Source organism: Grammomys surdaster, unplaced genomic scaffold (assembly GCF_004785775.1).
Source record: "Grammomys surdaster isolate TR1022 unplaced genomic scaffold, NIH_TR_1.0 65, whole genome shotgun sequence".
Classification (NCBI taxonomy): domain Eukaryota; kingdom Metazoa; phylum Chordata; class Mammalia; order Rodentia; family Muridae; genus Grammomys; species Grammomys surdaster.
This window is the reverse complement of record NW_021604567.1, coordinates 15515870-15530438: the sequence shown is the minus strand read 5'-3', so window position 1 is coordinate 15530438 and position 14569 is coordinate 15515870. Positions and strand designations below refer to the sequence as shown.

At 42.4% G+C, this 14569-nt stretch overlaps 1 protein-coding gene across 2 annotated transcripts in view; it reads left to right on the top strand.

Moving 5' to 3' along the window:
- Positions 1 to 9110, top strand: part of Dct (dopachrome tautomerase) — a 37201-nt gene extending 28091 nt beyond the window's left edge. The window contains exons 7-9 of one of the 2 annotated variants that reach the window (XM_028772418.1): positions 3183 to 3379; positions 8005 to 8015; positions 8938 to 9110. In XM_028772418.1, the coding sequence (XP_028628251.1) occupies positions 3183 to 3379; positions 8005 to 8015; positions 8938 to 9110 (381 nt within the window). Of the gene's footprint in view, positions 1 to 3182; positions 3385 to 8004; positions 8016 to 8937 lie in introns of both variants that reach the window. The other variant, XM_028772426.1, reaches the window with a different exon arrangement.
- The last annotated feature ends 5459 nt before the right edge of the window (positions 9111 to 14569 follow it).

Here is a 14569-nt window from a genome sequence, read left to right as displayed (position 1 = left end):
ATGCTTTGCACTGGGAGGATTCACTGTGTTCCTACAAGCTGTGAGCCTCTTGCTGTGTTGACCTCAAGTCTTCAGCTGTCCTGAGATTCTCTAGTCTTTTTCCTAATCATACTTTCATTTCTGACATGGGCTCAGAGATCATGAAAGTTCACAATTGGCATAGAAATGCCTGAGCTGAACTCTACACTTTCTCCTCCTTGTCAGAGGTAAGACTAATTTGCTATTGTGGTTGGTCCTGGGACCTAGCTGAGTGATTGATGCACAGCGTGATTTATTGTATGGGAAAAGAGATATGTGGTTTTAGAACGTTGGCTTTAGCACGCCTTTAATCCCAGCACTTGGGAGGCAAGGGTAGGCAGGTCTCTGTGAGTTTGAGGCTAACCTGGTCTGTAGAGTGAGTTCCAGGATAGCCAGGGTTAAACAGAGAAATCCTATCTATAAAAACCCCAAAACCAAACCAAACCAACAAAAATGACTCTGGCTTTATCTGTAAAGGCATGAGAATGGAATGCAGAGATGCAGAGATGGCTCAGCAGCTAGAGTGTAGTCTGCTCTTGCAGAAAACCCGGGTTCACACCCATGTTGACAATTGCCTGATGACCCCAGCTCCGGTGCGTCTGGCGTCTCTGTAGTCATACTGGCACACATGCACATACTTTCCAGCCCTCAGGCACACATGCATACATTGAATTAAAAATAAAATAAACGTTTTATTGTAGAATGAACTCTGGTGTCAGAGGTGGACTTCCTGGGCTCACAAACTCTTGCTCTGTGGTATGGCAGCTGTGTGCTTCTGGACAAATCTCTTAAGGCTTCTGTATCTGACACTCTGCCTTACATTGTGCCTCCCACTCACTGAGATACTAAGTTCCTAATCCTCACTCACTCCGTACATGATTTTGTTTATATGTAATTAGCTCAGGTAAGGTCATATTAGAGGACCGTAGGTGCCTCATCCATTATGCAAGGGGCCTTAGCCTGCTTCAGAATTCTACTCTGTGTTAATTGTGTACAATAAAAGTTTGTTTTGTTTATGGCTCTGAAGGCCAGAAAGTCCAACAGCACAGCACTGGCATCTGGCAAGGGTCTTCGTGCTGTGTCACCTGGTGGTGGAGGAAGGGCAGTATGTGAGTTTCTAACAAAGGAGAGAAAACAGAAGTTGGTTTTTGTTTTTAAATGAGAAATGTCGTCTAGCATAACCACTCCAATCACAGCATTCCCCCATCCATGTGCTCAGACTTATGACTCATCAGTGGCAACCGAATGTCAGCATGAGTTTCAGAGACACATTCAAACCTTAGTAAGTGATGTCCACAGAAGCAGAAGGAGTCTGGATGTGGCCAGTGTATGAAGGCAGAGACCCACAACCAAGCAGTGGCAAAGGCCACTGGGAGGAACCAGCTCTAGCAACATCTTATTTTGGATTCCTGTCTTCTAGAACTGGGAGACAACGAGCTTGCACTGTCTAAGACACCCAGTCTGTGGTTCCTCTTTACAGTAGCCTGAACATTTAATGAAAGCGGCAGCCGTTAAATCAGGTTGTTCTAAGGCTCCAATGTGTTGTTCATAAAGCTCTTAGGGTAGCGTTTGACACAGAGCAAGCACTAACAATATTAATTATTGTATTAATGCATGCTAATTATGTACCACATGCCTCCCTAGATGCTCACCTTTTATTAGCTAGCCCTACAAAGTCATGATGCCAAAGGATAGTAGCCTGCATATACCCATAAGATAGGAATTCCTTCATGCTTCTCCTATGAGCCATTGTTTCAAATTAAGCTAGTAATAGCACTGATGCTATAGTTGAAGTGACAGTCACCATTTGCTAACGTTTCTCACACAACAGAAGCTATTATAGGTTCTGTGTTGTCAACTCTATCTCTACACTGCTACATGCTAGTGTCCACTGCTGATGTTTGCAGTGCTTCCCTTGGTCAACACTCATAGGCCATGTCCTCCTCATCTTCAGAGTTACTGATCCTTGACCCCCCCACCCCCAGTGCCAACACTAGGGTTCAAGGAACAGCCTTCTCTGTGTGTGGTGAAGTGAGTGTGAGTCTGTCCTGAGCTGTTCAGACCTATTCCTTTCCCTGTGGTTATCTACTGCTGCGTTAGAAAGACCCCAACACTTCAGCTTGAAGCTGCGTGACCATTTAGTTTCTTGTGATTTCTTATGAAACTCTGGAATGGCTTTACTCAGGCAGGGCGGGCCATGATCTTGAGGGATTTGTAGTCTGTTGGTGGTAGACAATGGAACAGCTGTGGTCTGGCTAGTCTTTGTTCCCTTTGGCTTCTCTGTGTGATGGTGTTGGGCTTCCTGACAAAATGGCTGCCCCTAGAGAGGTGAGGCTCATCTACTGTGACCCTGAGTCGACTATGTCTAAGATATAGGAGGAAGGACAAAGGCTGTCCTTGAGCATCCTGCACTTGCAATCTAGGAATGAAAGAGAGTCTCACTGCCAGATGTGACGTCTCTACTGAAGTCTCCTGCTTTTACACCCTGTTAGAAAAATCAACTGAACTCTTGCTTTTATACCTATTTAAAAAAAAAAAATCAGGGCTGTGCATATGGGGATTGCACTGGTGATGTTTTGAAATATATAAAGATTGCAGTATTTGAAAAGGATTTTACAGCTTCTCTGAGAAAATAAAAAACGAGTGTTCTGTGTATTCAAACACTTTTAGACTTTTTATTGCTGTGCAATACTAAGAATTCAAGGGAAAGGTTTGTAAAACGAGTAGGCAAAGGGCAAAATCCGAAAATCCACTTTTGATGTTTTTATTTCTTTTTTTTTTATTGCTCATTTATTTTTCAATAAGGGTGACTGCTACCTCTTCTTTTCTGGCAAACTCAAGCATCTAAATTTTGAGTAGAATATGTATTTATCGTGTTTGCGTTTCTCCTGGAAGCAATAATTAGCACAATATCCTGAAGGTCTTAGATGTTCCCAAACCAGTGTGAAATTTACAACAATTTATTCACTTGATAAAAGGATTCAGTCTCCCTTGAGGAGGAATGTCCGTATGTCATTGCAAAGTTCATCTGGAAACGCCAGTCAGTGTGTGTGTCCTCAGGGCCAGGCTGGGCACACACATACTCCTGTGTTAAGACTACGTTCCATTGCAGAGAAGGCCGGGGTTGGGTGAGTTGGTCAGCACTATGTTCATCTGTCTTGCAGGTCCTCCACTCTTTTACAGACGCCATCTTTGATGAGTGGCTGAAGAAAAACAACCCTCCCACAGATGCCTGGCCTCAGGAGCTGGCACCCATTGGTCACAATCGGATGTATAACATGGTCCCCTTCTTCCCACCAGTGACTAATGAGGAACTCTTCTTAACCGCAGACCAACTTGGCTACAATTATGCCATTGATCTGTCAGGTAAGGCGTACAGCTTTTAAGTGGGTGACTCAGTCAGCTTCTGAGGCAGCTTTCTTTCTCTGTTTCTTTTTAATGTAAGCAAGACTGTTAATTGAAGCATTCAGGCCGAGTTAAGTTTATTGGCCATTTTGAGAATACCTTGGATTTAACAAGATAAGTCATTAAGCTACCAATTAAACATCAGAAGGGGACTAGCTGCAGATCATTTGGGAAAACTGTAAGTTGTGACAAGACACTATTCTACAGAGGCAATGTCAACTCATCTGCCTGATTTGACAGTTTTTATCTGAACTAGCCAGATCTATGAAAACTGTCCCATGTGTAACCGATAAAGTCCAAGTGACTTTTACTTACGTGTGGACAGGGAGGGGCTAGTGATTTTATTTGCAGCAGAGCTGAGATTATTGAAACATACTTTGGACTGTCATAAGCTACAGAGACCAGGCAACAGCAAAAACCCAGTCATCATGGAAAACAATAAAATGAAGCATTTTAAAAGACACTTACTGGTAGTGCAAGACCTTCATGAGATTCCCCACCATGGGTTTGAAGGTCACCTGTTGTTTATTTGATTGATCCAATGAAATTACTTTGCAACTGTACCGGGTACTTTGAATCAGTCTTGGCTACACCAGTGCTTTATGGACAGGTCTACCCGGGATGACTGAACCTCAGAAAAGATTGGGCTCCATGGAGATTATGGCATGTTTTCAAATCCAGGCTATCTTTATTAGTATGCGTGGCTACCTTTTCTTCTTTTGCCCAGACTCCAATGCTTCACTTGCCCTTCATGGAATCTTAGGGAAGCTTGAGAAAGGAAAGATAAAACAACAGAAATATTTTAATGTGTGGGGAAGCTGCAGAATAGAATCTGCTGGTAGTTTCTTCCTGTCTGTCACTGCCCTTATTCTTAGCCTACAGGGTGACTCCAGTGCTCTTCATGTTGCTCTCTGACATGGAGAATATTTTAGTATTGGCATCTGTTTTCCCCTCTGTTTGGCACTGACTGCTTCCCGTCTTCACTAATTTGGGATGCCAAGGGCATCCTTTTAACATTTCTTTCTCTTTGTTCTTGGATTAAGCATAATAATAATCAAAGATTTGGACTGAGCACCCCGGTCTGCTTTTATTCCCCACCTTGAGAATCAGTTAGCATAGATCATCTAAATCCCAAATATGTCTAAATCTATTTACCAGATGATAAAAAATCATGACGGGTGATAGTTTGACCATGAAATATATACTTCTGCTTGGGGAGGGGTGTAAGTAAAGGGTGTTCTTCTCTGCTGACTCCTAGGCTCGTTGGTGTTCAGCAATCCAGACGGACAAAAGAAAGATTAACAGGAGAAATATGATGTCCCTCTTTATGAGACATGGGACTCTTTCTAGAACAGAAAGAAGGGAAGTCTCAGAGAAGTCAATAACTTAGGAGCTTAGATCCCACTTTAAACCAGGAGTTGGAAGTCATAGAGATGTGACTGACAAAGGCAAACTATGGGAAGTGAGTCCTCAGGGAAGCAACAGCAGAGGAGGCTATCTTTCTAAGTTGGTGAGGTTTCACGCTTTCATGTGACAACTCCCCCTACCCCCGCCAGGAAGATTTCTGGCAGTCCTTGTTTCTTTTGAGTTTCTGCTTTTGGTCAGTTAAGGAAGCTCTAGGAAGTGACATCTGCTGAATGCTGAGTGCCTTTATCTTAAAATGACCCTCTTACCCGTGGACATATTGTGGGGAGAGATATTCTGCTCCTCTTCCAACTGAGGGTAAAAGGCACTAAGGGACTTGGCAAAGACTGTGTACAAGATGGATCTGAAACTGGAGTTGAGGAGACTGGTGGATGCTGAGTAACTGAGCAGGTGTTTTAGACTGTGGAAGGAGAGGGACAGACAGGGAACTGCACAGGTGGCTTAATTGAAGTCTGGGAGAGGGAATCTTGGCTCTGCCCGAGTTATCCCTGACTGTGAGATGCTGGCAAGCAGAGTGCTGTCAACTTAAAGAGAGCCAAGACATCTCTGATGCCTCCTCCCCTCCCTGTCATCTCTTACTGCCCTTTCCTTCCCAAGGTGCAGGAAGGGGCTTTCTCTGAAATCCGTTTCCCTAAAAGCCAGACACTCCAGAGGATCAATAGAACAGACTAGATCTCATGGCACATTCAGAGCCCAGCAAGCTTGTCCCCAGAACACCATCAATTGTCCCTGAAAAAACCCATGAAATCTTTTCCTACAATTACTCTTCAACTCTAACCAGATGTCGCTTCTCAGTGTTTTACGCTTTGTGGAACTCCCGTGTGCTCACATATTCATGGGTTTGGATGCTGTTTCTCCTGTTAACATGCTTGTTGTTGGCCTTATGTTTCTTTTACGTACTCAAATGATTCTATGTTCAGAGACTGAAAAGGAAATCCTTTCGCCTCCACACCTTGCTGTACTGGAAGGGTCTAGGCAGAGAGTCACTGGGCATTATAGAATAGGATTCACTGTATGTTGGTTTCTACATCTCAGTTTTATAAAACAAGGAGTCTTCTATAGTCAATGGTAATGGCAGACACATACAAATGTGAAGATACTTTAATACCACCAACTGGAAGAGGAAATAGATATGATGGTAAAAGTCTATATTATATGTATGTTACTACAATTTAAACATGTTTTTAAAAAAGTCCAACAGGAAAAAAAAAGGCCATCATTTTTGTCATCCCATTAAAGAAATTCCAGAATAAAAATCTGTGGTTGGCTTGGTTTTGAGACAGGATCTCACCATGTTGCTCTGGGTGGCCTGCAACTTGCTTTGCTCTTTGTAGATCAGGCTGCCTTCAAATTCATAGAGAGCTCCCTGCCTCTGTCTCCCAAGTGCTAGGATGAAAAGTGTGTGCCAACATGACTGTTAAAACTTCATGTTTTAAGAAGCTATAACCAGTTCACACAAGGCCTGCACAAGATCGTACAAGACCTGCCCAGTATCACACAGGACCTCCACAAGGTCACACAAGACTTGTACAAGATCACATAAAAACTGCACAAGATCAAGCTGTTGACAGTCTATAGTTTAAGTTTAGCACTGAGTGGAGTAGCCTCATAAGTTCCCGCCCATAACTGAGATATTGTTGACAGTCAATGGCTTCTGGAGGGGGAGAAAGAGAGAGTCATTTTTCTTAAGAGTGTGAACCCTGATAGTTCTACCATGCTGTAGTGGATAGCCCGCGAGTATGAATACCACAAACTGGACTCAGTGGGTGACTTTTTTTTTTTAAAAAAAAAAAGGAGATGAAGATAGGGGTGGGTAGGTAAGTAGAGTAGATCTGGAAGGACCTAAGAGAAAGGGTGAAAGGTAAATACAAAAACACAATGCATGAAATTATCAAAGAATTAATCAAATGTTGTATTTTATATAAAATTATATGTCATATTGCCAAGGATTAGTCTTGGATTGGTTGATGGTCCTAAAGAAGGAGTGTTCAGGAATGGTGAGAAGAAAGACTTGAAGTCAAATTGTAGGTACAAGATGACACCTTCTGTGTTCTGCTTGAGACAAGTTTCTCTGGAGATCTCCAGACAGCTCATCCTGATAGCTCAGCTCTTGCAGACCAAAGGCCAGTCTTCTATTTACGTATAAATTTAGTCATTTACTCCAGTTCCCCTTTGATTATCCCATGAATCAGCATTCCTTGACCCCAGCTCCTTGATCCTTAGAAAAAGACAGCAAGTACATTCTCTTTTCTTTTTTCTTTTTCTTAACAATGCAAATGAATTCAGAGATCTGCCTGCCTTTGTAAGCACAGACAATAAGTTTAGCTGGGTGGGATCCTATCCTGAAATTACTATTCCTACCATTCCTGGACCTAGACCTAAACTTCCTCTGTCCCTGGCTGACCACCATGAACTCAGGAATCTGCCTGGCTTTGTAAGCACAAACAATAAGCTTAGCTGAGTGGGATCTGGCTCTGAGATCACTACTCTCTAAATCTCTTTATCTCCTTCCTTAATATCTTTCTGAGAAGCTGGCTGACAGTTTAGTTTCCTCTGTTCTCTTAGGTCCATGAAGCCCCTCATATAATTCATATTGCATCCTTATATTTTTGCATACTTGAGAAATTATGTCTTTTTGAATTCCCATTTTCAGAATTCTTTTCCACAGCCTTAAGCGCACTTCTGGCAGGGCAGTGGTGGTGCATGTCTTTAATCCCAGCACTTGGGAGGCAGAGGCAGGTGGATTTCTGAGTTCGAGGCCAGCCTGGTCTACAGAGTGAGTTCCAGGACAGCCAGGACTACACAGAGAAACCCTGTCTCGAAAAACAAAACAAGAAAAAAAAAAAAAACCAACCAACCAACCAAAAAAAAAAAAACCCCAAAACCAAACCAAACCAAACAAAACAAAACAAAAAAGGCACTTCTGAAGGTCTCAGCATTTACCATTTTGCTGAGACATTAGACACACCCTTTCCTTCTGGACTGGTGCTGCTTCTAATTATCACAGAGTCATTAACCTTGGCAGGAATAGCATTCCTTGATAACTTTGGAAGGGAGATTATTTCCTGAAGGAGGAACACACACACACACACACACACACACACACACACACACACACACCTACCTTATGCCCAGCAGCAATCAACACTTGTGGAGGCCCACATCCTGTTGACTCTGTTCCAGAGGTAGGAACCATGTCATGCTGTCCCTTCCATGACCATGCTGGACTTGGCATCATATAAAATTAATAAAAAATTATGAAAAGAAAAAGAAGTTATAAGTAGTAACAAGTTCTGCTGGATCGTACCAAGAAAGGACAAAGAAACTCCTTTTGGAGGGATACAGTCAAGATGGGCCCTGGTCCTTGGGACTAAAGAAGGTTGAGAAGGTACTCTGTCCTTTAGGTGAGGGTCAGCTGTTGAAAGACAAGATGGCTTGGAGACTTCTACAGCAGCTGATATGGTTTAAGGAAATGTCACATAAGCATAAACATATTTCAGAAATACACTATAACATCATGGGAGAGTGATATTAAGGGTGAGTAGAAGATTAGATGTATCACGGGAGAGGCTTAGATTTTATTCACAATGATTTAAATAGATACAAAGAGATCTGCCTCTGCTGGTGAGTGTTTTTGTCAGGAGAGTACATCTGTTCTCTAACATGCCTTTATCATCTGCCACAAGGGTAGAGCCAATAGCAGAATTTCCTACCGAGAGTGTCTTTCGTTTAACCGTTCCCCAAAGATCATCTTAGCTCTCATGTCTACAAACGAGTCTACAAATGAGTTTCTAACTTACAAAAGCAGTTATGCATTTCCTTAGAGGTTTTGTTCTGCATCTAAACATTTATTGTGACAGATTTACAAAATGCAATAAGCCTGATTTAAATAATGGGACGGTGTTTTCCGCTTCCTTGAAAAACAGTTGTGGCTATGATAACAGCGAGAAGAAAGAAGATAAAATTCTAGCAACGGTAGTTTTGTTTTGCAAACAAATGTACATGAGAAAGGGAAGTATTTTCATTTTCTAGCGGTGTTTGGCTGATGGAACTGAAACCACAGAGCCTCCCTCTCTGCTTTCATTTCAGTGGAAGAAGCTCCTGTTTGGACCACAACTCTCTCAGTGGTCGTTGGAATACTGGGAGCTCTCGTCGGACTCTTGGGGTTGCTGGCTTTCCTTCAGTACAGAAGGCTTCGCAAAGGATATGCCCCTTTAATGGAGACAGGTCTAAGCAGCAAGAGATACACAGAGGAGGCCTAGCATGCTCTTACCTTTCCTGACCCAGGTAGTAACTAAATGCACCCTCGCTCATCTTGTGATAGGTGAAAATCTCCAGCATGTGCTCCTTGGTAGTGATGATCATCCCCCTATAGAAGACACTTAGCTCTAGTCGCTGCTTTGCTTATTGCACACAGACAAAATGCTTGGGTCTATCACAAAGTATATGTGACTTTGAATTAAAAGTCCTTATATTGATTAAGTCTCTTTCTATTCTAAAAGCACAGCCACCACCATCATCACCATCACCACCACCACCATCACCACCACTACCACAACCACCACCATCACCACCACCACCACCATCACCACCATCACCATCACCATCACCACCACCACCATCACCACCATCATCACCACTACCATCACCACCACCACCATCACCACCACCACCACCATCACCACCACCAGCAGCAACAAAAACATTGAGTGTATGCCTTTAAATTTGCAGCTAAATGTATTTTGAGGTCAGGATACCAGCAGTCAAAATACATACTTGAAATAGTGTTTGTCACAAGTGTGCTTGTCAACATTTCACTGTTATATTGAAACATGTGAAGCAAGCTAACTTCATGAAGAAAAGAAGGGTTTTCTTTCTAACTTTCATGATCTCTGTTTTATAGGTACAGGGACAAGGGACTGAATTTGGTGATTGTGATGTTCATAGAATCCCAAGGTGGTATAGAACACCTTATGGATCACACGGCAAGAATTAAGGATAGTGTGTGTATGTGTGTGTCTGTCTGTCTGTCTGACTGACTGTCAGGCCACTGTCCTTCTTTTTATAGAACCCAGATCAGAATTCAGTTGGGGGCTTCGTTCTGATGACCTTATTGAATCCTAATTACTTTCCCACATCTAAAGCAAAAGTATAAGTTTTCCCTTCTTAGTTCTTCATGCTGGGGGTTAGATTCTAATCCATGAAGCTGGGGTGGAGAGAGCACACCCAGACCATGTCCAGCCTGGGAGTAGATGGATCACACCCAGATCATGTCCAGCCTGGGGGTGGTAAGATACACACTCAGACCATGTCCAGCCTGGGGGTGGTGGGACACACACTCAGGCTACGTCCAGGCTGGAGAGGGTAGAACACCATGGCTACAACAGTGTACCGTCACTACTCGCAGTCCACAGTCCCTATAGTTGAAGACTGTTGCAGGTATCTCATCCTCCGCTGCTTTGGGCTTTGTTTTTCTCACATCTTTTTCCTTCATCCCTGATAAATAAGAAAAGCCTTTATTTTCCATATAGGATGAAGAATGAATAAATGAAGCTTTAATTCAGCTTCACGGGTTGAAGTTTATAAAATTGTTTAAAGTTGTCATTCTTGATAGTTCTACAAGACACAAGAGCTGCATAAATATTGACTCCATAGGATAAACAAGCAGACGAGGGACTGACTCTAGTTCCCTCATTCATCAGCTTATAACTCAGGTGTTGATGGATGCAGGATCATGTATTTGCAGGGAAGGCTGACTGGAGGAGGTGTGTCATGAGGCAATTCATTAAGAGCCCCATGACCCTGAGGTCTCATTCCACTGATGCTGAGCCCACTCCTTTCTTAAGGAGCCTTGCATGAAAAAATCTTTCTTCACAGTTCACTGAATGGTTCGTAAGAATTGTCTGTGGATGTATTCATGTGGTACTGTAGAGACAATTATTCAAGAATACTAGCCAATTAAGTCTTACCATCCTAAAGCAAACCGCCTATTCAAAGTATGGCAATTTGGAATTAAATGGTCACATTCTACTAAGAGATTATCAGATCATGAAAAATAAGAATGCTTAGTATATTAATCATTAATACAGTGTTTAGGTTGATTATGATTGGTCCTGGGGAAATAAATGGCTGGGTGTCAAGAGCACTGGTTGTCTTCTTGAGAAGCCTTGATCAATTTCCAGCACTCACAAACCTGGAACTTCAGTCCCAGGTTTTGATACCTTCTTTTAGCCTCTCCAGGCATGACTTGAACACAGTACACATGCATGTCTATGCATGAAAGCAGGAAACCCAAAACCATAAATCTTAAATGTATCACAGTGGTCCCCACTTCTGAGAGGTTAAATGTTACTGATATCTCAAGTCAGAGACCCGTAAGGTGGGGAAAGCCACTTGCCATGCAAACCTCGTGGTGTGAGTTTGACCCCGAAAACAATGAAAAATACAGGATGCGGTGGTACGTCTCTGTCATAGCAGCTTATCTACGGACGGATGAGATGTGGAGACGAAAGTCTGTCAGAAGCTGAGGGGTCAACGAGGATATAGTATGCATGGCGAGAACAAGAGAGACCCTGCTTCACAGACAAGGTAAAAGGGGAGAGCTACCTTGCAAAAGATGTCCTCTAGCCTACGCGCAAGTAAATCGATTTTTAATAAGTGTTAAACTGGTTATCATGGGAGTCATGACTACAGTTCTCACTCCTGGGAGGCTGGAACACGATTGCTCTGAATTCAGGGACAGCCTGAGCACAGTATATCTCAAAGGGAAAACAAACAGAAACAAAATTTAAGGTGACATCCATTTGTCTAATATCTGATGTATGCCCATCAGGAATGAGGTTGGAGTGTACAGGGCTCCCCTGTGAGCTTGTTTGGCCCCCTCTCTGCTGACACGGCTGTGTGTAAGAAGAGGCTCGGTGTTGGGAGGTCTGTGGAGCTGCTGTGTGGCGGGAGAGCGGTGGGAGGCAAACAGGTGCACACTTTATCCAGTTTCTTTGGAACAACTGCTAAAAGGGATAATGGCAGCTGGAACAGAATTCAAGTCCAAGTCTCATAACTTTACAGGAGTATCCCAGAGAAGATGAAGCAAACACAACCCAGATAACCCCAGCATCCTTCCTGGAGTGAAGGTCTGCCTGGGCACAGCCACACGCACGTATCAGGATTCTGTCATGCACAGTGTTCATGAAGCCCAAACATTGTGTCAGTCACTTGGTCCTTCCTGGAAGGCTTATGCTCGGAGTTCAGGGTTCTTGGCTATATGTCTTAATCTGTTTTTAAAATGAGAGGAATATACTAAAACGAAGATAAAATTGTGCATGGTAGATACGCCGTGGAAAAGTTATGTATAAATCAATTATATATTAAAAGTACCATGGGAAATCAGGTTTTTAAAGGTGAACATTTATGAATAATTCCATAAGGCAAATAACCATTACTACCTTACCTTTCAGGCATATCAGAATTTTCATATACCGCATCATCGTAAGATTTTATTAGAGCAAGTTGTTCAGAAATAGAGATAAATAGAAACCATTTATACCTAGCTTCTTTTATCTAGTGCACGTGTAACTTTTTATAAATACTACAGTTTACGTTTTTCCAAAAGAAACAATTTTCTAATTTTCTACTCCACATAAAAGGAATACGGTTTTCTAACCTCATAATAAATCAATTAGGAATGCTTTTAACAAACTCAAAAGGTAGGATAAATTTACACAGGAAAGAGTTGGTATTTACCTATATTGAATATTATGCAAATCAACTCAGAAAATGTCACTGAGAATTTCAGGGTATTCTTCTCAATGACAAGGACACATTCAACCTCTAGGAAAAGGAACAAATCGCTTTACCAGCTTACATGCTCAGGGGAAGAGAAGGACTGTGTGTATGAAGTACGGTTTGTTTTCCGTGGATCGTTTTCATGAGGCTGACATTCCAAGGTGACATTAGGTCCAGAAACAGATGCCCTTTGTGAATTCGGATCTCTTCCAGCTCCAAAATTCTCTGACCTTGATGTGTACCTTGATTAGGATTTAATAGTTAATTATAATACTTTCAATGAATGATTTTAAATCTTAAATGCTTCGTCTTATATTAATGAACAAAGAGAAAACTTAAGGAGGAAAATAAAAACAAATGTTTTCCAGCTTATTGTTCTGCTTTGTGTATGTGTATGTGTGTGAGCGTGTATGTGTGTGTGTGCGTGTGTGTGTGTGTGTGTGTGTGTGTGTGTGTTGGTTACTGGTTTCTAAGTTGTATGCATTCATTTCCATCTTTTGGGTGCTCAATGCAAGTATATTGAAGCATGCATGCATGTAGGTACTTCTGAAAATCTGCCCTTGAATGCACAGTTGAACTCTTGGGTGAGTTTTAAAACTGGGTCTCTGTTGTAGAGGTGGAAAGGGAGACTTGGGCTCATGTGCAGTGTTTTTTTGACATGTCATGACAGTTCCATCCTGAGTGATGTGCTTTCTTCGTCATTGACGTAAGAGAAGAAATATCTCAGGATGATTCTATAGGCACATCTTTAAGGCCATGAATCCTAAAGACCCTCCAAACCTTAAAGCCATCCATCCTGTTGCCTTCCAGAAGGAAGTTGGAAGTACTGAGGTGGTAGTAAGAGTCCTCATTTGGACATGGTTGAGGTCAGGTGGTACACCCTTTAGTGCCACTCCGTTGGCTTTATAGCCAAGCATCTTGCCTTACTCAGAAAACAAGAGTTGTTAACTGAGACATGTGTATAAAGTGCCTCTTCCCAGGGAATTTATCGTCTTCATCAACACAATAGCAAAAGCCAAGAATAAAGTCTTCCAATTTCTCTAGAGCTTGTTCACTCTGAGTACTGTGTAAGCTTTTTTTTTTTTTTGAGTGAATAAATGAATGAACCAACTTCACAGTAGAACATTTTATGTAAAGCATCTGGAGTGTAGGCTTATATTTTTCAAAACCTTTTGAGAACTTTAATAAAGGTTCTCAAACACTTTGATCTCCTTTCTAGCCCACTGTCCAAAGGTAGAGGAGAAAAGATGGTAAATAGGTCAAGGGGATGTGAACCTGTTTAGAAGTAGTTCTTTGGGGCGATTCCAGTCTCTGTTGTCAGAATACCAGAAGTCCATTTCTGTAGTGTCAGGATACCAACAGTCCGGTTCAAAAGTGTCACCAAACTCAAATCAGCACAGCATGAGCCAGCAGAATCTGCCAGGCCTCTGCTGAATTTTCACGAGTCACTGGGAGAGACCAGGACCAGCCTGAATGCCAGGAGTTCAGTGAAGACTCAACGATCAGTGAAGCCCAATGAAGAATTGTACAGCTATCGATGCAAGCGCCCCGTCACTGACGGTTGGACCCTATTTATACTCTCTCTAAACAACACGTGACCTTTCACGGGTTTTGCCTCAGCAAACATCACATGAGTCTGCATCACCTGACGCAACCAGAAACTTCCAACTCACTGGGGTGTGTTTTAATATGAACTAGATTGAACATGATATCCCTGCCATGAAGTCTCACCACAGCTTACTACCCTTTCGACTGTGACATCTGCATGAGGTAGAGTTTGACTTCATGCAATCTGACACAAGGGGGCGCTTTATTCGGTTTCTAGATGAGTTTTCCTTTTCTTGACCATGGCTGACAGAGACTACCGAATCTGAGACGCATCACTAGGGAAAACCCCACAAAGGTAACTAGAGTCCCTGGCTATCTGTGGCAGATTCAG